The sequence below is a fragment of the Condylura cristata genome, unplaced genomic scaffold (assembly GCF_000260355.1).
Source record: "Condylura cristata isolate star-nosed mole 26May11 unplaced genomic scaffold, ConCri1.0 scaffold00027, whole genome shotgun sequence".
Classification (NCBI taxonomy): Eukaryota; Metazoa; Chordata; class Mammalia; order Eulipotyphla; family Talpidae; genus Condylura; species Condylura cristata.
Genome location: NW_004567128.1, coordinates 26,741,079 through 26,763,704, shown reverse-complemented (window position 1 = coordinate 26,763,704; position 22,626 = coordinate 26,741,079). Strand labels below are relative to the sequence as shown.

Here is a 22,626-nt window from a genome sequence, read left to right as displayed (position 1 = left end):
ACGGGCTCCGTCGCGGGGGCTCGTGGCCGCGTGGGCGTGAGTGACAGCTCCGAGGGGCGAGTGTCGGGGGACAGGCCACGGGCGTCCGGGGTGAGTGAGCCGTTGCTTCAGTGCTTGGTGCCTTCTCCCGAAAGCCCACTTACCGCGTGCCGAGTCAGTGCGGGCACCGCCGTGTTCCCGCTTAGTCTTCATTGTAAGGTGTGGTGGCTGCCACGACGCTCTTCAAGTTTTAGAGAGAAAGAACAGAAAGCCTCTGCAGCCCGGCCAGAGTCGCACACCTGGGAGACCCGGGACATCCTACCTCTTTGTCTTACGCTTTTTTTCCCCAGCCTGGCGCTTACCCTTTCTAAGGTCCCCTAGAACTTATTCATCATGTTTATGGCTTCCTGCTTTTCTGCTTCCTAGAATACAGCACCACAGGAGCGAGGACGCTGGTGACTTCCAGCGCACACAACAGTGAAACCCGCACAGAGTAGGCACTTTGTACTGACGGCCGAGAAGCAATGGAGTAGGCAGTTGGTTTGGTCTGGAGCCCAGATAGTGATGCTGTCAGGCAGGGCTTAGCTTCTTTTCCAGAAAAAAAGAATTAAGCTCTTGATAAATGTTATCTCGACACTAAATGGAGGCGCTTGCCTCCTTGTGTGGCGTAAAACAGGCGGGTTTGCCTCAGCAAACCCAGGCTCAGCCCAGGCTCGGGGCTGCTACCTGCATCTCCTGTGTGTTCACTGTGTTTCAGGGTCTTGGTGCCCTTACTGAGACTCCTGCAGCAACCTCAGACTCCAGCTCACCTAGCCCTGGGCTTCCTGAGTCTGCAGAGGCCCCGAGTGAGGCCTCCGAAGGCGGTGAGTTCCGGGTGGAGGTGGAGATCTGGCCCTTTGTGACGGTCCCCACTGTGTCGTTTGGTGGGTCTTCATGGGGACCAGAGAGCTAGTCAGAGGGGAGTTAGAGAAGCCTCAGCCCAGAGCCGAGACTCGGGTGCTCAGGGCAGAGGGAGGAGGCTCACGGGACAGCAGGTGTCCTGTAGTGGGCACTGTGCCTCTCCAGCTGAGAACAAGGCTGGCATGCTGGCGGGGCCAGTGGAGGGCTATGTGCTGGTGTGCCTTTGGACCCCTCTGGAGGACAGTGATGAGGGTCACAGGTGGATGAGGGGCCACTCCTTGTGCCAGCAAAGGAAGATCAGGCCTGGAAGCATCACTTCTAGCCTCACAGGACTTTCTCCTCTCCTGACACACCAGTGTGCACAACTTATGCCCTCTTTTGCCTATTCGCTCACTGTGAAAATCTATGATGCAATCATTGCTTATTTGTCTATTGCTACTAATTAACATGTATTCTTTTAGTGAGAAAAAGTAAGTTGAAAGGAGATAGTTGAAATTATCACTGGAAGGTAAGCAGTGCCAACATTTCATAAGTATTCTTCTCGACTCCTTTAAATTTATGCACAATGCTTAACCAAATTGGGATCACACATCACTCAACGTTTTGTAACCTGCTTTTAAACATGTTAAGAAATGAAAACAGGGCCTCTCTGGTGGTGCAGGGGTTAAAGTCTCAGCACTATCAAGCTATCACCAGCCATTGCCAGATATGTTTGATCCCTGGCCCAGAAGCTGACCCACATGGCATGGGAGACCTCCCCAGCCCCGCCTGCTGCTCCCCTCAGCCGTGTATGTCAGTCAGTCTGCCTGTTCTGCTCCCCACTCTGTCTCTGGTGAATGAATCCTCTCAATGCTTGCATCTCTGGCCTACACCCCAGTTCTTGTATGCATAAATAAATTTTTAAAATTAAGATTCTATAGCATTTTCAAATTTCATGGTATTTTTAGTCCTGTGTGTTTTATTTTTTAACTGGTCCCCTTTACTGGATGTTCACCTGCTTCCAAATTTTGGAATGGTGGAAACAACCTCATTTAACACCCTATAGCTTGGTACTCATTCATGATCACTTTTTTATACTAAGTTTCCAGGGGTGGAATTTTTGAGATAAAAGATGCTCACTAGTTGTTCAGTTACTGGATATATGGCTTTAAATACAAAGCATATATTTGTCTTGGAAAAGAATAAGAATCCAATGTAAAGTCTATGTGACTTTAGTAATGTCTCAAGGGAACAGACAGGAGCTACCAGTCACATTTCCAGATCATTCTCCCCAGGGTGAAAGTGAAATATTATTAGACTGCTTGTGACGGGTTCGTGACTGTCTGCAATGATCTCCACCCTCTTCATTCTACCTTTATAGATCTCCTTCCTTTGCCCTAGAGGAACAGGAGGACCATGACACAGGTGGGCTCTTGATTTACCCTCTGACATCACTTCCAGTGAACTTGAGACAGCTTTTGGGACTCTATTATAACCTTGAAAAACCTCCTTTTCCCCTCTGGTCAGGCTGTTTTCTGTTCATTTTATAATCAGCCTCAAGTTTCTCTAATCTTTCATCTCCCCACCAAAAAACAAAACCAAACCATGAGAAGATAGAAAGACACTTTCTCATCTACTTCTTCCCCTGGAAAAACGCACCTTTTTCTTTTCCTTCTCAGAGAAGATTTTTAAATACATCTTATTGCTGTTCTTCACTTCCAACACACTTTTTGCATTTTCATTATGTTTAAAATGATGAAAGTAAATTCATATTAAATGTTTTAATAAGAATTTTGTTATGGAGCTAAAGAGGTCTCTATTTCCTCTCCCCCAAGTATATTCTTTCCAGATGCTCACTGTTAACGGGGTGGTACATGATTTCACATCAGTTGAATTAACTAAAACAGATACATAATATAGTGTTTTTTCACAGATGTCATCACTCTCCCATACCCATCTTGCTTTTCTTACCTGATTATAACCTGGGTGATGCTCCTGGCCAACACATAAACATGATCTTAGTTCCTGTTTCATGCTTTAGATGTATAAATTATTTAACTATTATATAATTATAATAGTTATAATTATTTAACTATTTCGCTATTGATAGATGTTTAGGTTTTTAATTTTCTTTTTCTATAATAAACAGTACCTCATGAACAACTTCCTATGTGTTTTTCTAATAGTACAAGTGTTTAAAGTGAATACATCTAGAAGTTGGAATCTTTAATCAGTCACACCTTTAGTTTGCCCTCCCAAATGCAGTCTAATTGCTACTTTCACAACATTTTAAAGATCAGATAAGTTTATATTCAGTTTTTTCCAGGCTGTTGAAAGATGGTAAGGAATCAGTTCACTTTTTGGATTCATTTATCCTTAAATCTCATTAAGAGACTATGAAAAAAGAAAATTTAGAACCACTTTCATTTAAGAATACAGATGCCAAAATTTTAGAAATATATTCTGCACAGAGATATAATGAACTAAATTGAGTGTCTTTTAATTTGTACATATGGTTTAAAAAAAATCAAGCAAAAGTTTTGTTCTACGAACGATGAAAGTAATTTTTTCTCACTACATCTCCTGTCTCCATTTTTTTCACACACTATTCCAGAGATCATGTATGCTTATCTAGCTTGATATATGTATCCTTTTTCTTTCTTTCTGTTTCACTTATAGTACATTCTGGTCCTGTTCATTACTTAATGATTATTTCATTTCATGGTCTATTTGGCCAACCCAGATTTTCTCATGCTAGGAATTTGGGTCAGATAATCCTCTTTTGTGGAGCTGTGATGTGCATGGGAGGATTTGTTTGCCCACTAAATTGGCTTCTTTACCCCCATGATTTGAGAACCCCATCCCCATCTGTGTCGTAACAATGGAACATTTCTACAGACATTACCGAATGTTCCCTGGAGGACAGAATGCTGCTTGATAATTTGCTGGCTGGAGATCCATTATTTTCCATTCAGTGAGGGATGTACATTTAGAATATTTCTAGGCTTTTGATACCATAGACAACATCATGACATCACATATGTTTCAGTTTGTAAGCATGTGAGTACATCTGACATGAAGATAACTGTTGAAATGACACTCTAGGACAAAGGGTATGTACACCTTGAATTTCAAAACTTAGGGGCTCTAAGCTGAGTGGCTCCTTATACTCACCAGGGTGGTTACAGTTCCTAGCACCTGAGCTATCATTTAAGAGGGGCAAAAAGAGGGGAGTGGGCTTCTAGGGAATTCTTCCTCTTGCATACTGTGTTTTCTGCCAAGGTGAATAAACTGGTGCTGTGTATGGATGTTGGGGCCTTAGGGGTACAAAACCCTTCACTGATTTAAGACCAAGTATAGTATCAAAAAGATGGGATGCGGAGTGTAAACAAGGGGTCCCTGTGTCCGCTAGGAGTCAGCACTTAGAGAGGTGCGTTGTTTGATAGTGGCAAGGCCAAACACACACCCTTCTTCTTTTTTTTTTTTTTTTACCTAGTCTACTGAGCCGAACAGATACAGAGCCTCCCGCTTCCTAGTCTTCCCCTCATGATTGATTAGATAAGAGAACCAATGGTCGTGACTGAGTTAGGATGTTTAGAACGTGTTTTAGCTCTCCATCTCCTGTGACGCCTTCTGTCAGCCCCAAACAGAATTGGCTTCTTCCTCCACTCCTCACAGTCATGCCTCTGCCCCTGCCCTAACAAGGCAGCTGCCCCGCCCTTCCTTTCATGGTGAGTTTGGAAATGTTGTTTTCTCCCTACTAGACTAAGGCTCCTTTGGTCCAGGAGGTGTGTGTTTGTTTTTATTAATTTTTACATTCTCAGCTCTTATTTGATAAATGTGTGTTGAACGAGTGAATTTACTGGGTGAGATCAGGTGTTCTAGCATCTGATTTGTTCTCCTTACAAATGTTAAATACTTTTAGTTACATAAGACCTCTACATTCTGTGGACCCTTTACATAGTGGACCTTGAAGAGCATAAGACAATTACATCAAGAGGGCAGTGCAGGGGAGTGTTCAGAATCACGTGGATTTTAGTCACTAATTACTGGCTGTGTGACCCTGGGGAGTGACTTTTCGTTCTGCGTGCCTTGTCCTCATCTGTCAGGGTTCTCCTGGGTGGTGGCAAGAACTGAAACTTTACTGCCTGTGAGGACTTAGCACAGGCACAAAGGAGGACCTGGATGTGGCATTTTTGTCTGTGTCCTTGAGCTGATCACTCAGGGCTAAAGAGGAATGTGCTGTTGCAGGAATCATTGACTTTCAGGGATGTATTTGTGGACTTCACCCTGGAGGAATGGCAGCAGCTGGACTGTGCTCAGAAGCGCCTCTATAAGGATGTCATGCTGGAGAACTTCAGCCACCTGGTGTCTGTAGGTGAGGGACCGTTGTCTAGTGTGACCTAGAATGCACCCATTCATGTCTTCCTCCGCTGCTGTATACTCAGTAGTCTTTGAAGCCCTGCCTGGGTCTAGGGCTGAGATTTACTGTCAGGACTCACAGTCTGGTTTGTACCCTGCACAGGGTGTTGCATTCTCCCTGCTTTGCATGTTCTACATGGTGGGGCAAATCTGTGTTCACGGGGCTGTCACTGAGACTGGATTACCTAGCTGCAAGGTTGGTTCCAGAATGCCTTCAGCACTAATAATGAAGCCTTGTGTCATTTCCGCCCCCCCCCCCAACAGGATCCTTGCTTGCCAAACCAGATGTGATCTTCAGTTTGGAACAAGAAGAGGCCAGGATGGCAGAGGGAGAAAACCCAGGGCAGAGCCGTCCAGGTGATCATATACCAGGCAGGTGGGGCCAGAGCACGGGGGATGTGTTCGGCAGTACGAGCCAGACTCAGGGACATGACTCAGGTCTGAGGAAAGAAGATCTGGAATGGCCGTATAATGCACCACCCGCTGCCCTTTACAGAATGTTCTCCTTTAAAGTCCAGCATGTCCTGGTCCATGTCCTTGTGTGCCTCCACTGGGTGGCTAACCAGTGGTAGTCACCACCCAGGTGATGTCTCAGACATTTCCAAATCTGAATGATGCTGCCCTTTGTCAGATTTCTCCTCTTTTCAAGATTTCCTTCCCCCCTCAATCATTGTTTCTTTTGTATTAGCTCTTTATTCAAAAGTAAATAAGCCCACAGCAGTCAGTGGCTGTGCGAGGACGTTGCTCCATGCGGCTTGCTTCAGTAGGCTGGATCTCAGCTGGGGCAGAGCTGTCCTTTTACTTTTCTGCTGCCTTTTGTTCTCTGCTCCTACTGGGGATGCAGAAAGTCTTCTGACATCACTTTTCATCTTTTCCTCTCCTGTTCACAGTGGTCAGGCACTTGGTCAGTCCTGAAGAAGTCTGTCTCTAATGTCTGTCTCAAGCTACTGTCCAGGGATCAGCAGATCTAGTAGAAATTCAGGTCCTCGGCTCCTCCGCACATGCCCTGGTTCCTCTCTCCGGCAGCTTTCAGAGATTAGTGTTAGAGTTCCAGCGTAGTCAGACCTGGCCCAACTGACCCCAGGGGACAGCGATGCTTCCCCAGAGCCCACTACTGCTCAGCAGTGCACCATCTCTCAGAGCCCCCGTGTGCAGCTTCTTGCAGGGTGGTTTAGCTGGAGTTTCCTCTTTATTGCTTAGTCGGTCCCATGCCCACTGCCTGTAGCATCATCAGGACAGCTGTCGCTGGTCGCATGCTTTCCTACTCGCTGTGATTCCAGGAAGTGTAACATGAGTCTTACTCTCATTTCAGTGGTATCCTGGAAGGAGGCGAAGCAAACTGAGGGGCGCAGTCCATCCTCTTAGGTCACAATTCTCTTATATTAAAAGCGCCTTATATTAAAAGTAATTCCTGTCTATGTTCCGTTTAAGAGGGCAGAACAGCTTGGGGTACAAAGTAAATCAGTGTATTCCTGGGCACACCTCCAAGGGCAGCCCCTTATCAATGATTCTGTTTTTATTCTTCTTATAGATATCTCCATAGGCCCAGGGAACCTGCATTTCTGGGGTTTTCCATTTTACCTTCCCTCTTTGAAAAAGGATTTCATTCAATTACACTTGGCCTTTCCCCAGCTCCTCACACTGTTTACTTATTCAATTTTTGTTTTGGTTTCTTTGTTGGTCACATTTGTGACTTAGATAATATAGCTGAGCCTCTGTTTTTGCATTCCTTTGGATAACATTTTCAAGCTAGCTACGTGCCTTTACGTAGCTACGTTTATTTCTGTGTAGAACATAGACCCCTCAGGCAGGAGGGTCTGCTTCTTAATCTTACTCAGGTGTGCCACTTGTGGAAATTGTGCCATAGATATTGCCCTGATGTTTAGAAAAGCAGAGGCAAGAGGTTTGTTGTCCACCCACGGTCCAGTGGTTAAGATCCTGGACTTTGGAGTCACAGTCTGGATTCCAATTCTGGTTGCTTCTTGCACATGCGGTTTATCCCCTCTGCCTATATATGAAATGGGGCTAATGATGGAACTTCAAAGATTGTCAGAATATTGAAGTGGCGAATGTCAAGCACCTGAAAGGGTGCCTGGCATAAAGCAAGCTCTCAGTAATGCTATCACTGTTTTTATTGTGACTTATAGCCAGCTGGAGTATTTTTTTTTAAAGATTTATTTATTCATACAGAACTGGGGTAGAGGCCAGAGATGCGGAGGGTGAGAGGATTCACCAGGGACAGAGTGGGGAGCAGAGCAGGCAGATCGACAAAGTACCCTGCTGAGGGAGCAGCGGGCGGATCAGGAGAGGTCTACCGCTCCATGTGGATCTCCTCTGGGGCAGGCGGGGATCGAAATCATGCGGAAGTGGCTTAAGCTTCTCACTGCAGTGCTTTAACCCACTGCGCCACCAGGGAGGGCCAGCTGGAATATTTTTTAATGTTGTGGTTCTGGACATAGGTGTAGCACACAGTGAACTGTGGAACTCTTAGAACATTCTGTAAAATTTATAGAAATTCAAATGTAGAACAGGTAGAAATGGTTCAGAAACCTGGGGTGGGCCTGTAATGTGCATTTTGAGCAACATTAGCTCTGATGGTCATGTCTAATTGAGACCCACTGTCTCCAGTATCCCTTGAAAGGGGTTCAAAGGAACAGAAGCACAGCCACGCTGTCTCCTGGGAGCCTGGGGTCATGGAGGACCCCAGTAGGAAGACAGGAGCACATGGGCACACTCCTGGGCAATGGAGTCTCTTCTCTGACCTCCATACTTTAAGCCACTCAGGGCGGCATATGCCTCTAGCTACTGGGTGAAATCTCTGGCAGGTCCTGTAAATTCTCTGGCTCTTCTGAGATAATAAGCTTTTCTAAGAACAGTTTCTCAAGAGTAACCTCATTGTAGTTGTAAAAAATGTTCAATCTCGGGCTCTCCCTGGTGGCTCAGTGGGTTAAAGCACAGCACTGAGAAGCTAAAGCCACTTCTGCATGAGTTCGATTCCTGCCTGCCCCGGAGGTGACCACATGGCGTGGCAGACCTCTCCTGACCCGCCTGCTGCTCCCCTCAGCAGTGTACTTCGTCGATCTGCCTGTTATGCTCCCCACTCTGTCTCTGGTGAAGCCTCTCGCTGCCCCTGAGCCTCTGGCCTGTATCCCAGTTCTGTATGCACAAATAAATAAATCTTTAAAAAAAATGTTCAATCTCTAGTGAAGATTCCAAAGTTCAAGTTTGTTCAGCTTTTCATACAACAATCTCTTGCCTTTGCTTTATTTTCTCTATTTTTTGTTTTCTGTTTTTGACTTTTTAAATTCCTGTTTTCTACTTTGGCTTGGCTTTGTTGTTGTTTATCCTGCTTCTTTATTCACACCAACATTGCATGTTATCTGTATGACACACTTACCTAGATTTTATAATAAACATTTTGCAGTATTCGTTTTTTCTCTTATCTGTTTACCAATTCTTCAAGCTTTTCATCAGCCTACCTCTTTCTTTGTGTGATGCATTTCAAAGTGGCAAGGTTTGTATTCTTCACCCATAAACACCTCCATTGGCATATTCTTGACTAGAATTCAGTATTTGTTTATCCTTAATGCTAATTAGGTTTTTTTAAAAGATTTATTTATTTATTCATACAGAACTGGGGTACAGGCAAGAGATGCGGAGGGTAAGAAGATTCACCAGAGCCAGAGCGGGGAGCAGAACAAGCAGGTGATCAAAGTACACTGCTGAGGGGAGCAGCGGGCGGGTCAGGAGAGGCCTGCCTTGCCATGTGGATCTCCTCCGGGGCAGGCAGGGATCAAACTCATGCGGTGGAAGTGGCTTAAGCTTCTTAGTGCAGTGCTTTAACCCGCTGCACCACCAGGGAAGGCCTAATTAGGTTTTTAATAAAGGGAAATACAAAAATAGCACAATATATAAATATAAAAACAATAGTGGTACTGCTTTTAACTTAATTTTTAATGTGTATTTTCCCTGTGTTGTTATTATGTATATATATATATATATATTTATGCCACTAGGCCTGCATCCTTTTTTTAAAATGAGATTTATTGAGGTATAAATTATACCATAAGATTCACCTTTCTTAGGTGCAGAGTTCTATAGGTTTGACAGATTTGTGAATCATGACCACCACCACAGTAAAGAATTATGGGATAGTACCTCTTTCCTTTAATACTTTTAAGATATTTCAGCGTCATAGTCATTTGAATAATTGTTTGCTCATATGAAGTGTGCTTTCTCTTCTTTAACTGCTTTCAAGATATTTAATTTTGCCTTTGTGTTATAATGTTTCTGGATCTTTGCATTTATAGTGTTTGTACTGGGCTTCTTGAATTTATAAATTTATGCCTTTCTTCAAATATGGGAAGTATTTTTGCCATTATTTCATCAGATTTTTTTGGGCACTAGCTTCTTCTTTTCATTTGAGGGATTAGACACCACTTGATCTTTCAATATTGTCATACAGTTCCCTGGTGCTGCTTTTCTTTCATTTAGCCCAGCCTTTTCTCTCTGTTCTTCAGGTTGGCAGGTGGGGTTGTCAGTCTAATTTCAAGTTCATTGGCTCTTTACTTTGTCATCTCCATTCTGCTGTGACATCTATCCCATGAGTGTTTTTTCAATTTCAAATATTTTGACTTTTGTTCTGAACTTTTATTTTTATTTGACAATTTCTAGATCTCTGTTGAAAACTTCTATTGATCTGTTCAAGTGTGTTTGCCTTTATTTCATAGAACTTTATTATAAGACCCACTTAAATTTAAGCCTTTGACATTCCCAACATCTGATTAGTGGGAATTGGCATCAGTTGATTATCTTTTCCCTTGAAAATTACTCATATTTTGCTGGTTGGTTGTTATGCTGAATAATTTTGGATTCTGTCCTAAGTAGTCATGATTGCTTTGTTATTTTAAATCTTTGTCAGGTCATAAGCCTGGTTAGATTCAGACTATGAGATCAGTCTGCCCTTCTAAGGGTGTTGGTTCCAATCCATTCAGTTGTCAGAGCTTTTACAGCTGTCTGTGTATGTGCCATTCTGAGCTTAGCTTGAGTCTTGAGTAGGTCTATGTTTTCATGTTGGGTTCCAAAGCCATTGCTGTCCTGCTTTAAGTCTGTCTCATACGTTTGTGATTAGGGTATTAGTCTCAGACTTGAAAGGTGATAAAAATCTTAGTTTAGTTCAGTTCTTAAATCTTTGGTATGAGTCTTTTGTTTCCCTTACACACACATCCCTTGGATAAGCTCAGGACTTGTGGAGGCTTATATTCCATTGGGACAGTCTTGTGGAAAAGAAAAGTGGGGATAAAAAGAACTTACTGATGCACTGGCTGCTTCCCTACATTTTGACTTCTCAGAATCTGTCTGCTTATTTTATTTGTCAGAACCCTCAAGTAGTTGCTTTATAAATTTTGTCCAGAGTTTTTAGTTCAATTATCAGTAGAGGAGGAGACCTAGTGGATTTTCTCCTTTGTGGTCAGAAATAGAAATGTTGATTTCACTCATTCTGTTAAGGGGAAGGATGTCCTAAAGGAACTCTGCAGAATTCTTGTGGACCCCACCACCTACTCCAGCTTTCTGGACTTTACTCCCTACTCCAGTGATTAGAAACTACAACTCCCAGCTGTACCAGGGAGAGAACTGCGAGGACCCAAGGGCAGAGCTAAGCAGGAATTCTGGGACATTAGGGGATAACTAGTGTGCTATTGTGACTCTTACTTTGTATCCCGTTCTTTCCCTGGGTTGTTTCCTATTCCTTTCCCCTTTTGTAAATAAACCTATTATTGACCCTTTTGTGTGTGCCTGAAGTATAACTGAATTTTGAGTGTGTGGGTGAGGCCCCATAGACAGGCGGCCCAAGTCCACTCTGGGCTACCCTGTAACAATTCTTGCTTTTACTTTTACTATTTCTGTTGTACAAATTTGATTTTAGTTTGTTCTTTTGTTCGTTTCATAATATGGAAGCTTAGATCATTGATTGATAGCTCCCTTTCCAGATAAAAGGCTGGGAATGCCAAGATTGTCTCTGCATACTGAGTTACTGGTTTAACCCCTTTATTGTGGTATAATTGACATACAAGAAATTGCATATATTTATAGGGCAGTTTGATAAGCTTTGACATGTATATACCCATGAACCACTACCACACTCAACATAAGAAGTTAGAGAATGGATAGGAAAGCATTCCTCTCCAGTTCTTTAAAAGAATGTATAGAATTGGAATTGTTTATTATTTAAATGTTTGATAGAACTCCCCAGTGAACTCATCTGCACCTGGAGTTTTCTTTTTGGGAATTTTTTTCACTACAGTTTCAATTTTTTTAGTAGATACAAGGTAATTCAGATTATTTCTTCTTGGTAATTTGCCTCTCAAAGAGTTTTTTGTTTTTCAGTCTCTTTTAAGTTGTCCAACTTATTGGCATAAAGTTATTCATTATATTCCCTTATTATCTTTTTTGGTTTTTGAGAGGCAGTGGTATTCTCACTTTATTTTATTTTTTGAAAGGTCTATTTTATTCATGTATACAAGAGCTGGGGTGTAAGCCAGACATGTGGCAGGGGGTGGGGTGAGAGGATTCACCAGAGACAGAGTGGGGAGCAGAACAGGCAGATGTACTGAAATATACTGCCGAGAGGACCAGCAGGCGGGTCAGGAGAGGTCTGCTGTGCCATATGGGTCAGCTTCCTGTCTGAGGATTGAACTTGTGCTGCAGAGGCTGTGGATAGCTTCAGAGTGCTGCTTCTTAACCCCTTTTGCCACCAGGGAGGCCTGGTATTCTCACTTTAGATGGAAAAAATAGTTATCACATGCAATAGCAGCTTTGGTAGATTTCTCAGATGGGCCTTTCTTTCCCTTAGACTTTTGAAAGTTTTGCTTCTTTGACTTCAGATTTTCAATGTTTCTTTTCAGAATTCTGAAGCTCTTCTGATTGTTAATAACTAGTATTTTTTTTCTGTTTTAAAAGCTCTTAACATTTTCTCCTCTTATCTCTTGTCCTTTGACATTTCTTTTTGTGGTGAGCTATGGGGTCATTTTCACCAGTATTGCTGGACTCTTTGTGGGAGACAAATCACCTTAGGGATTGTTCTTCCTTTCCCATGCAAAACCAAGATGCCATAGCTGCATTTCAAGTCCTAGGGGCAAGGGAGACTTTACAAAGCCATTTTTTAATTTGTGGGAGATTCCAAATTGAGTCAAGAAAGTAGGTACCTCAGGCCAGAAAAAATCATCAGCCCTTAATATCAGTTATCTAGACTCTGAGAAGTAAAATAGGCATTCAGTACAGGCAAAATATTTTTATCAATAGTGGACAAAGTCAAGTTCCCAGACTTTAGCCAGAAGCCAGGCCTGCTGTATAACACTTCCCTACAGGTAAGCTTTCCTGCTGTTCTTTGTTTGTATGGGTTGGAGTTAGCAGGCAGTGACCTTTTGTGATAGTGTTCTGGGGATGAGGCTTTTGGTGGCACTTCAGAACACCATCAGCCTTCTTGGGTTGCTAGGAAAATGCCAGTTTTCACTGCTTCTGGACCACAGACCTGGGGAGCCAGGAGTTTGGAGTGGCAGTGGGGTAAAGGTGAGTAGTACCGAGTGAAACACTTGTTTCTACTGAGGTTCTTAAGTTTGCTGAGCCTTTAGTTAATTTCTACAGTCTTGAAATGGTGGATATTGATAATTTTGCCAGTATTTTCATGAGACAGTATTTATTCAGGTCCTCATTCCCCCACTCCAGAAATCCTACTATAAGGCATGTCTCTAAAAACTCCAGGAAAGTACAGACAATTTAATAATAACAAATACCTTCATTTCTTTTTTTTTTTTTTTATCTTTATGAAAGAAATAGAGGTCTAGAAATAAAGTAAAGCAACCTCCTCCCCCTCATTTCTTCTCCTGAGCCCTGCATTCCTTATTACCTCCCAGGCAAATAATAGCAAGAATTTGGTGAATAGAACATTCTTTAAAAAAAAAAATTGTCGGGCCCTCCCTGGTGGCGCAGCGGGTTGGGGCACAACACAAAGAAGCTTAAACCACTGCCTCTTAGTTCGATTCCGCCTGCCCCGGAGGAGATCCACATGGCGAGGCAGACCTCTCCTGACCCGCCCGCTGCTCCCCTCAGCAGTGTACTTCGTCGATCTGCCTGTTCTGTACCCCGCTCTGTCTCTGGTGAATCCTCTCACCCTCTGCATCTCTGACCTGTACCCCAGTTCTGTATAAATAAATAAATAAATCTTTAAAAAAAAAATTGTCAAGGCCCTCCCTGGTGGCACAGCGGGTTAAAGCACAGCACTGAGAAGCTAAAGCCACTTCAGCATAGTTCTACCCCCACCCCGGAGGTGACCACATGGCGCGGCAGACCCCTCCTGACCCGCCCGCTGCTCCTCTCAGCGGTGTACTTCGTCAGTCAGCCTGTTCTGTTCCCCATTTCATCTCTGGTGAATCCTTTCAAAGCCCCTGCACCTCTAGCCTGTACCCCAATTCTGTATGCATAAATAATTATTTTTAAAAATTGTCAGATAAGTGCTCTTGAACTAAGAGTCTTTGTGCAACTTGCTTTCTGGGTTCACTGTCATACATTGAGCTTTACCAATGCTGATTCATTAGATTTTGTGATTTTTTAAACTCCTCTCTAACGTTTCAGTGTATCTGAATATCATGGCTCATTAATCCATACCCCTATTGGTGGGCATGTGATTAGTTCTAACATTTTGTTATGCTTTTGTTTTTTTACTGTTAACATGGTTCATATTTGCAGAATTTCCCTTTGGCATGACACTAAGTGGAATATATTTTAGGGTATATACATTTTCACCATTACTGCATATATTATTTTTGTCCTCTTACAAAGAGAAACAATTTGGCTTGTATATTTACACGTTTTGCATCTGTATAAGTGAAATTGCTTTATAATATTCTCATATTCTGTCTTTATTTGCTTTGGCATCAAGGTCACTGTTTTTATAACGCATTTTATCAACTTTCTATTGGTTATTTTGTGCCAGGTATAATCTTCGTATAATTTTATTTCCATCATTTCTCTTTTATTTTGCTCTAGTTATCTTTTGAAACATAGAGGTGATTTTTTAATGTAATAATGGTTGGCCTATACTTAATGGAGTGAATATTTAGTAATAGTTTACTAAACTATTACTATGACTATATTTGTATTTCCTCTTTCGTTTTGTACATATTCTGTGTTTTTGTTTACTTCCTTTTCCCTGCCTTTGCTATGCTTTCTTTACCCCTCCTCCTCTTTCCCCCCTTTGATTTTTGTCCTCCAGGATAATTTACATCCCAAGTATTATTTTTAGCCAGGCCTTATGTAGCAAATGATTTGTGTTGTCCTTGTCCAAAACATTTGTCATTTTCCATTGTGATAATTTATCTGGAGATAGACTTCTAAGATAACAGCTTCTCAGGACTTTTAAAATATCGTCTAGTTGTTTGGCGTCTTCTTTTGCTGATGAAGTCTGAGTTTGATCACATTGTCTCCTTTGAGGTGACTTTTAAAGATTTACCATGGCAGCTTTCAATACTTACTTTCTGAATTTAAAGTCTCGTGGTTGTACTGAACTATATGTAGGTGGCGATTTGCTTTTATTTATGAAACTTAAGACTTTGGACATTCAATGGAAGGAGGCATGCCTTTCTTTTGTTGTAGAAAATATACAGTCTTTCTCTCTTCAGATATTTCCTAGATTGAGAATTCAGAGATTCTTTCAGAGGACTCACAGAACTTGGCACACAGTTGCATTTACAGCTAGCATTTATTACAGTGATATAATGAATCTACACAACTAGATCATAAGAGGAAAGATGCTAGCAGAGTCTGGAGGACTCCACATGTAAGATTCCTTATGTTCTCTGCCTCCCGTGAAGGAATAGAAGGTGCACATGTCTCTGAGCAGTGAAAATGCAGCAACATGTGTATATTATTTACACCCAGGAAGCCCATTAGACACACAGCACCTCAATTTTTATTGGAGACTGGTTACATACACAAACTGCCTAGCACATAGCAAAATTCCAGACTCCCAGAAGGAAAGAAAAGTGTTGAATATAAATCACATTGTTTGTATAAGCAATGCCCATTTAGGGCATGGTGAGGACATTCCTGTACTCCAAATTCCCAGATGTCAACTGAAATATCAACTTTTCAAACTGACCATTCTAAGTATAGAAGCCTGGGTACTGCTCTGTTGACCATTTTCTTGGCATATCACCCCTCTCCCTTTTTTCCTCTTCTTTTCATTTGCATTTTCTATTAAACCTGTGTTTGAACTTATGCCACTATATCTCTAACCACATTTCCAGGCTCTTTATGCTACACTCTAGGTGATTTCCCAAGAGCTCTCATATTGTTCATTAAATCTGCCGTTATCTGCAACTAGCCTCCTGTTCAGCTTCCATGGTTAGCGTGCATGGGAAACAAACCCCATTTTGAACAAACCCCATTTTGAACAAACCCCATCTTGTACCCTTACCATCACTTCTGTTAGCATGTAAGGCTGGATTAACACTCAGGCCTCTCTGGCCACATTTTAAACTTATTGCTAAGTAACATTAAAACCATGTCTTTCTTTTTGAAAGATGGAATACATTCATACAGCAGGAAAAAATATATATAATATGATGCTTATATATTCCTTTGTATTTGTTTCTTCTTTCAAATTGTCCTGTTATTTCCCCATGGTTTAGTTTTCACCTTATTTCTTTGACTATTTGAACTATATTGTAAAGTCCAGATCATTTGATTAGGTACAGCTCTAGGAATTGGAAGTTTCTTTAAATATATCTGCTGATTTTTTTTCTTTTATTGATTTATGCCCTTGTAAGAATTAATATCTTTTACTGGAACTCATCAGTGGGAGTTAGTTTCCATTAGAAGTTCTGTGACTCCTTTGCTATGAAAACACAGAATATATTTTTTTGAAAGTTTGCCACTCTAGGACCTCTAAGAGCAATTTTTATTATTTTTTCCAGCTTATGGGGCTCTGTACTGTACTTATCATTTGGACAGAGTTACAGAACTAGTTTTGGCTCTTATATGTACTTCTTTGTGATCTCCTTGAGCAGTGGGGATTCTTTTAACAATGTTTTAACAAACATGGAAATCTCTTGTGGGGCCAGCTTCAAACTAGAAATTACATTGCAGTTTCCTGATAGTTGTACTCTCTGTGGTCTGCATCCCATTACAAATCTTCAAGCTTCAGGTTCTGTTCACTCTGTCACTGTAAATTCTTACTTTATTCCTGATGCCTAATACCTTTCTTTCTTTTGCTTTTGTTCTTTTTTAAAGATTTATTTTTATTTATCTATGCATACAAGAACTGGGGTATAGGCCAGAGGTGCAGGGGTTGGGTATGTGTGTGACAGGAGTTACCAGAGACAGAGTGGGGAGCCAAATAGGCAGATTTACTGAAATACACTGCTGAAGGGAGCAGTGGGGGAGACAGGAGAGGTCTGCTGCACCATGTGGGTCAGCTCCCTGGCTGGGGATTGAACTCATGCAGTAGTGGCTGGCGACAGCTTGATGGCTCTGAGACTTTAATCCCTGCACCACCAGGGGGGCCGTACTGAGCTTCAATTTATATCAAATTATTTTTGTTAAATATGGATTAGTGTTTCTTTATTTTGCAGTAGGGAAAGTAGTAGCGGTAGAGCACAGAGAGGATCCATCCACATCAGTGCAACTTTACTGAAAGGAGTTCATATTTATGAATTTTTTAAAGATTTATTTATTTATGCTTACAGAACTTGGGTACAGGCCAGAGGTGTGGTGGGTGAGAGGATTCACCAGAGACAGAGTAGGGAGCGGAACAGGCAGATTGACCAAGTAGACTGCTGAGGGGAGCAGCAGGCGGGTCAGAAGAGGTCTGCCACATCATGTGTCCCCTGGCTAGGGATTGAACTAGTGCTACAGTGGCTTCGGAGAGCTTCATAATGCAGTGTTTTAACTTGTGCCACCAGGGAGAGCCCATATTTTTACCCCATAATATTATAGTAGAAATATTTACTTCTTTGATGACTCATTGTAATTTTCCCCCGGAATTGTGGCAAGTTGATGACCAGATAGAGAACCACCAAGACAGGCAAGACCGATCTCTGTGGCAAGTTGCATTCACAGAGAAGGAAACACTGAAGGATAAAAGTAGCCAAGAATTCAGCATATGCAGAAAAATCATTTGTCTAAGCATCGACTTTATTTCTATAAAGCAAAAACACCCTGCATATTATTCTTGGGGAAGGTGTTCAAAACATAGTTTAAACTTGCCTAGTCAAAATAGCAATTACATAAGAAAGAAAGATGATGAATATAAGGCACATTGGCAATCATGCTTACATTCTAATCTTGATAAAACTCGACTTGGAGAGAAGTGCTTTGAACCTAATCAACATGGAATAGGTCTTCACCATACAGAAGCCCTTAATGAAAGTCAGAAGATTCAAAATGATGAAAAACCTTATGAATGTTCTGATTGTGGAAAAGTGTTTATCCAGAAAGCAAGTCTTGTTGTACATCAAAGAATTCATACTGGAGAGAAACCTTATGCTTGTTGTGAATGTGAAAAAACCTTCAGCCAAAAGTCTACCCTTATTGCTCACCAGCGAACTCTGATTAAACATCAGCAAACTCATACAGGAGAGAAACCATTTGTATGTAGTGAGTGTGCAAAAGCTTTTAAGAGTTCATATCACCTTATTAGACATGAAAAAACACACATACAAGCATTTTATAAAGGTATCAATTGTGGTAAGTCTCATCTTATTCATCAAAAGACACATATAGGTGAGAAACCTGTGAGCAGTAAATATGGGAAAGCTTTTGATGAGAATACCACATCCATTAAACATCAAAGAGCGCCTACATAAGAGAAACCTTATGGATTCAGTAAATGTGGAAAAAGCTTCAGGGAAAAGCCACATCTCTCTGCTCATCAGAGATTTCATACAGGAGAAAAACCCTATGAATGCAGCATATGTGGGAAGACTTTCAGTGGAAAATCACACCTCTCTCTCCATCATAGAACTCATACAGGAGAGAAACCTTATGAATGCAAAATATGTGGGAAAGCCTTTGGTGAGAAGTCCACTCTTACTGTACATCAGAGAACTCATACAGGAGAAAAGCCCTATATATGCAGTGAATGTGAGAAAGCGTTCAGTGAGAAGTCACCACTGGTTAAACATAAGAGAATTCATACAGGAGAGAGACCCTATGAATGCAGTGACTGCAGAAAAGCATTCAATAGAAAGTCAACTCTGTTCAAACATCAGAGAATTCATACAGGAGAAAAGCCATATAAATGTAGTGAATGTGGGAAAGCCTTCAGTGTGAAATCAACTCTCATTGTGCACCACAGAACTCATACAGGAGAGAAACCTTATGAATGCAGGGACTGTGGCAAAGCCTTCAGTGGGAAGTCAGCTCTCATTAAACATCAGAGAAGTCACCCAGGGGATAAAATTTAATATACTTGAGAGTGGGATCATTTCAGTAGTAATTATACCTTATCATATATATGAATTCATTCTGTGAAGTAACCTTATACATATCAAGAATTGCAAAAACTTCATATATTACTTAATGTTTATTTTACTTAATAAAAGACACAAAAATATAATTCAAGAAGCATGTAATAGTGTGATGAATTTTCACATAGCCTTCTTACCCATGAGTGGAGAATTGTATATCAAAGAATTCACAAGGGGGAAACTTGAGTATATGCAGGGAAAGAAATTAAATGTCATTGCCTATCAGTATTTATGCTGAGGAAAAATAAAAAATTTAATAAGTTTAGAAAAGCATGTTAGAAATTATGAAATTTTCATATTCTATACCAAATACTTGTGGGAAAGAGTGCTTGTAAACAAGCACCCAATTATAAAATTATGTTCATTGAAGTATGTAACAATTTTGAAAGAACAATATAAAATATAAATATTAATCATAGCTGGGAAAAACTCCAGGTTATTTTTTTTTAACAAATAGAAACATTGCTTTCTTAAAATGGAATGAGACAGGATGAATCATCAGGATCCCTGAAGCAAAGGAGCTCAAACAGTAGATCTTACACCTGTTATTCATTAGTATCTTCAATGCAAAAATGTAAGCCCCTTGTGGAAAAGATATATAACAAGCCTTGATACACCTCACTTAAGAGTGCTTACAATTTCTCTTGTTATAAAGTAACCATTTTATGGTGAAGCTATACAGTTTTCATTTTCAGAGTATCTCTCATAAACAATATTTTAAATAGCAAAATAATAAAGTTGACTATCAGTAATAGATAACTGATTAAAAAGTGGACCAATCAGGGCCTCCCTGGTGGTGCACAGGGTTAAGTCTCAGCACTGTGAAGTATCAGCAGTCACTGAAGCACAACTTCAATCCCCAGACAGGGAGGTGACCCATATGACGCAGCAGACCTCTCCTGTCTCACTCACTGTTTCCTTCAGCACACTATATTTCAGATCTGCCTGTTATGCTCTCCACTGTGTCTTTGGTGAATCCTCACCCCACCCCCACACTTCTGGCCTATACCCCTCTTCTTGTATGCATAAATAAATCTTTGAAATAAATGGAAATATCAGAGTGGAATTAATGTACCAATTAAGAATTACCCTTATGTTAGAGGACTTGAACAAATGTTTATAGTAATATGTTAAGGAAAAAAACAAAATAATGTACCATGTGGTTTATATTGTAAAAAATACACAGGAGGGATATGTACCATTATATCAGTGATTCTGGGTAATAGAAATATAGCAATTCTATGAGTAATATTATATGCACATATCTGTGTATACATATATATTTATATAATATCCATTTTAGTGTTGTATGTGTAAGTAGACAGACACATATAAAAATTCCAGAAAGAAAATACAACAAATTAGTAAAGAAATTATCGTTTGGCTGTTGGGATTACTGATGATTTAACATTTTTTTTCTGTCTCAATAAAATTAGTCATTTTAGGTAATTTTGTGCATTTTTAATTCTTCCCATACACTTTCTCATACTGCTTTGTCTTTAACATATGACATCATTCTTTTAAAATGACTGACTTCACATGTGCTTACTGTATTTTTTTTTCTATTTGGTTGTCTGTGTCTGGTTTTGAGAATATATTTTGAATCTTGAGAATGGGTATCGTGATTTTAATATCTGTATGCGAATTTTCCTATTAAAATAAGGCATCTCCATAACTCTTTATACCAAATCATGTTGTCAACTAACCAATCTTTTTTCAAAGATTTTTAAAAAGATTTATTTATTTATGTGTACAGAACTGAGGTACAGGCCAGAGATGGAGGGGCAGTGAGAGGATTCACCAGAGACAGAGTGGGGAGCAGAGTAGGCAGATTGATGAAGTACACTGCTGAGGGGAGCAGCGGGCGAGACAGGAGAGGTCTGCTGCACCCTGTGGACCACCTCTGGGGCAGGAGATGGAACTCACACTGAAGTGGCTGCCGCTAGCTTGCAGTGCTGTGTCCTAACCCATTGTGCCACCAGGGAGGGCCTCAAATTACCAATTTTACAGGTGAGGAGAGATGTCGTCAATGATCAAAGGTACAAGAATAATGGAACAAAATCTAGTACCTGATACCACTATTTGTGCCATTGAATGCTTCTATTTGCTCTCTTCTTGTCCTGTTCAGCTGTATGGTAATGTTTTCTCATGGTATAACTTCTAGAACTCTTATTTACTGTATAAGGTCTGTAGAACACAGAATGCTTTCCAAAGAATTTGTGTAAAGACAAAAAGATTATTTACAGAATCATAAGAGGCTTCTTCTAGGTTGCCTGACAGTGGGCTAGCTTAGTGGGACAGGGGGCCCTGCAATCCCCCAGACAAGGTGAGGGACTGCTCTTGAGCTCAACTTCCCATGAAACTGTTGGGAAGCTGTCATTTTCCCGGACAACTGGCACCTAAATTCAAGTATTTGTCCTGTGCTTACAATGACACATATTTTTGCTATGAAAAGGAAGAGCGGTAGTGGGTGGGAGGTCTCTCTCCTGATACATCCAGCTGCCCCCGGCCCAAGCATATCTCTGCAGGATAGCAAGAGGTCTGTGCTCTTTGAAGACGTATGTGTATGTGACTCAGTCTGCTTCAGTGATACTTGTTGATTAAACTGTTTGCTTGGCAGTGGTGCCTAATGTGGAGTGAACATGGTAGAAAAATTGAAATGTTTTACTTGACAGGTAGGAAGCATCCTCTCTGGGGTTGGGGGAAGATCAATAGTGCTATGACTGAATGGCCACAGTGTGGGCCATAAGCACCCCTAAACTGGCTAGGCCACTTGAACCTATGGCCAGAAGGTCTATAAATCCCAGAAACACCATTAACTAGGCAATTTGTTTGGTCCTAGTAAATAGTGAGTGGGTAGGCAAGATGTCTGAAGACCACAGATCCACACCTAGATGGGGAGATAGTCTAGCGGTGTCACAATGAAAAATGAGGCACAGAGACCAGGGCACTCATTGCTAGATCCCTCAGCTGCTCTATTTTAGAACTTAAAAGGTGAAGAGAAGGGAGCAGAGAGGCCCCCACCGCAAATCTGGACACCATTGTGATGACAGCTGATGTAGCCCAACTCTGTTGATTTTACCATGATATGACATACCAGAGAACTTTTGGACAAAGTTGGGCACATATAAAAGTGTGACAGGGATCCTCCCTGGTGGCACAATGGGTTAAAGCACAGCAATATGAAGCTATGGCAGCCACTGCAGCACAAGTTGGATCCCTGAACAGGGAGTTGACCCACATGGCTCAGCAGACTTCTCCTGACCCACCCACTGCTCCCCTCAGCAGTGTACTTTGTTGATCTGCCTTTTCTGCTCCCCACTCTGTCTCTGGTGAAGCCTCTCACTGTCCCTGCACCTCTGACCTGTGCCCCAGTTCTGTATGCATAAATAAATAAATCTTTTTTAAAAAATATGACAATCCATGGAAATAATAAGGCTTCCCTCAAGGCTGGAACCTTGCAATGTTCTAATCTCTGCCTCCCTCTCCACTGGGCCTTTTCCTCATCTTTGTCCTCCTGTCTCTTATTGGGACACTTGTCACTGGAATTAGGGCCCAATTTCGTAGTTCAGGATAATCTCACCTCAAAATCCTTAATTGTGTCTGAGAATACCCTTTTTCCAAATAAGGTCATGTTCACTGGTTCTGGAGGTTAGTTAGGACATGGACATATCTTTTGGGGGACCATACTCAACCTATATTAAGATAGCCACATAAATTTTCTGTTCATTAGGTTTGCATTATATATCATAGTCCATCACTTCACTTCCCACTCCGGTGTGTCCGTATATTAATGACTGTGTATTGTCTTTTTTTTTTT

At 41.2% G+C, this 22,626-nt stretch overlaps 1 protein-coding gene across 1 annotated transcript in view; it reads left to right on the top strand.

Annotated features, from left to right (window-relative positions):
- ZNF41 (zinc finger protein 41) overlaps positions 1-22,626 on the top strand; it is a 722,252-nt gene that overhangs the window by 696,892 nt on the left and 2,734 nt on the right. Inside the window, exons 6-7 of the mRNA XM_012730274.1 lie at positions 17,726-17,884; positions 18,218-18,720. Coding sequence (XP_012585728.1) covers positions 17,726-17,884; positions 18,218-18,720 — 662 coding nt within the window. The remainder of the gene's footprint in view (positions 1-17,725; positions 17,885-18,217; positions 18,721-22,626) is intronic.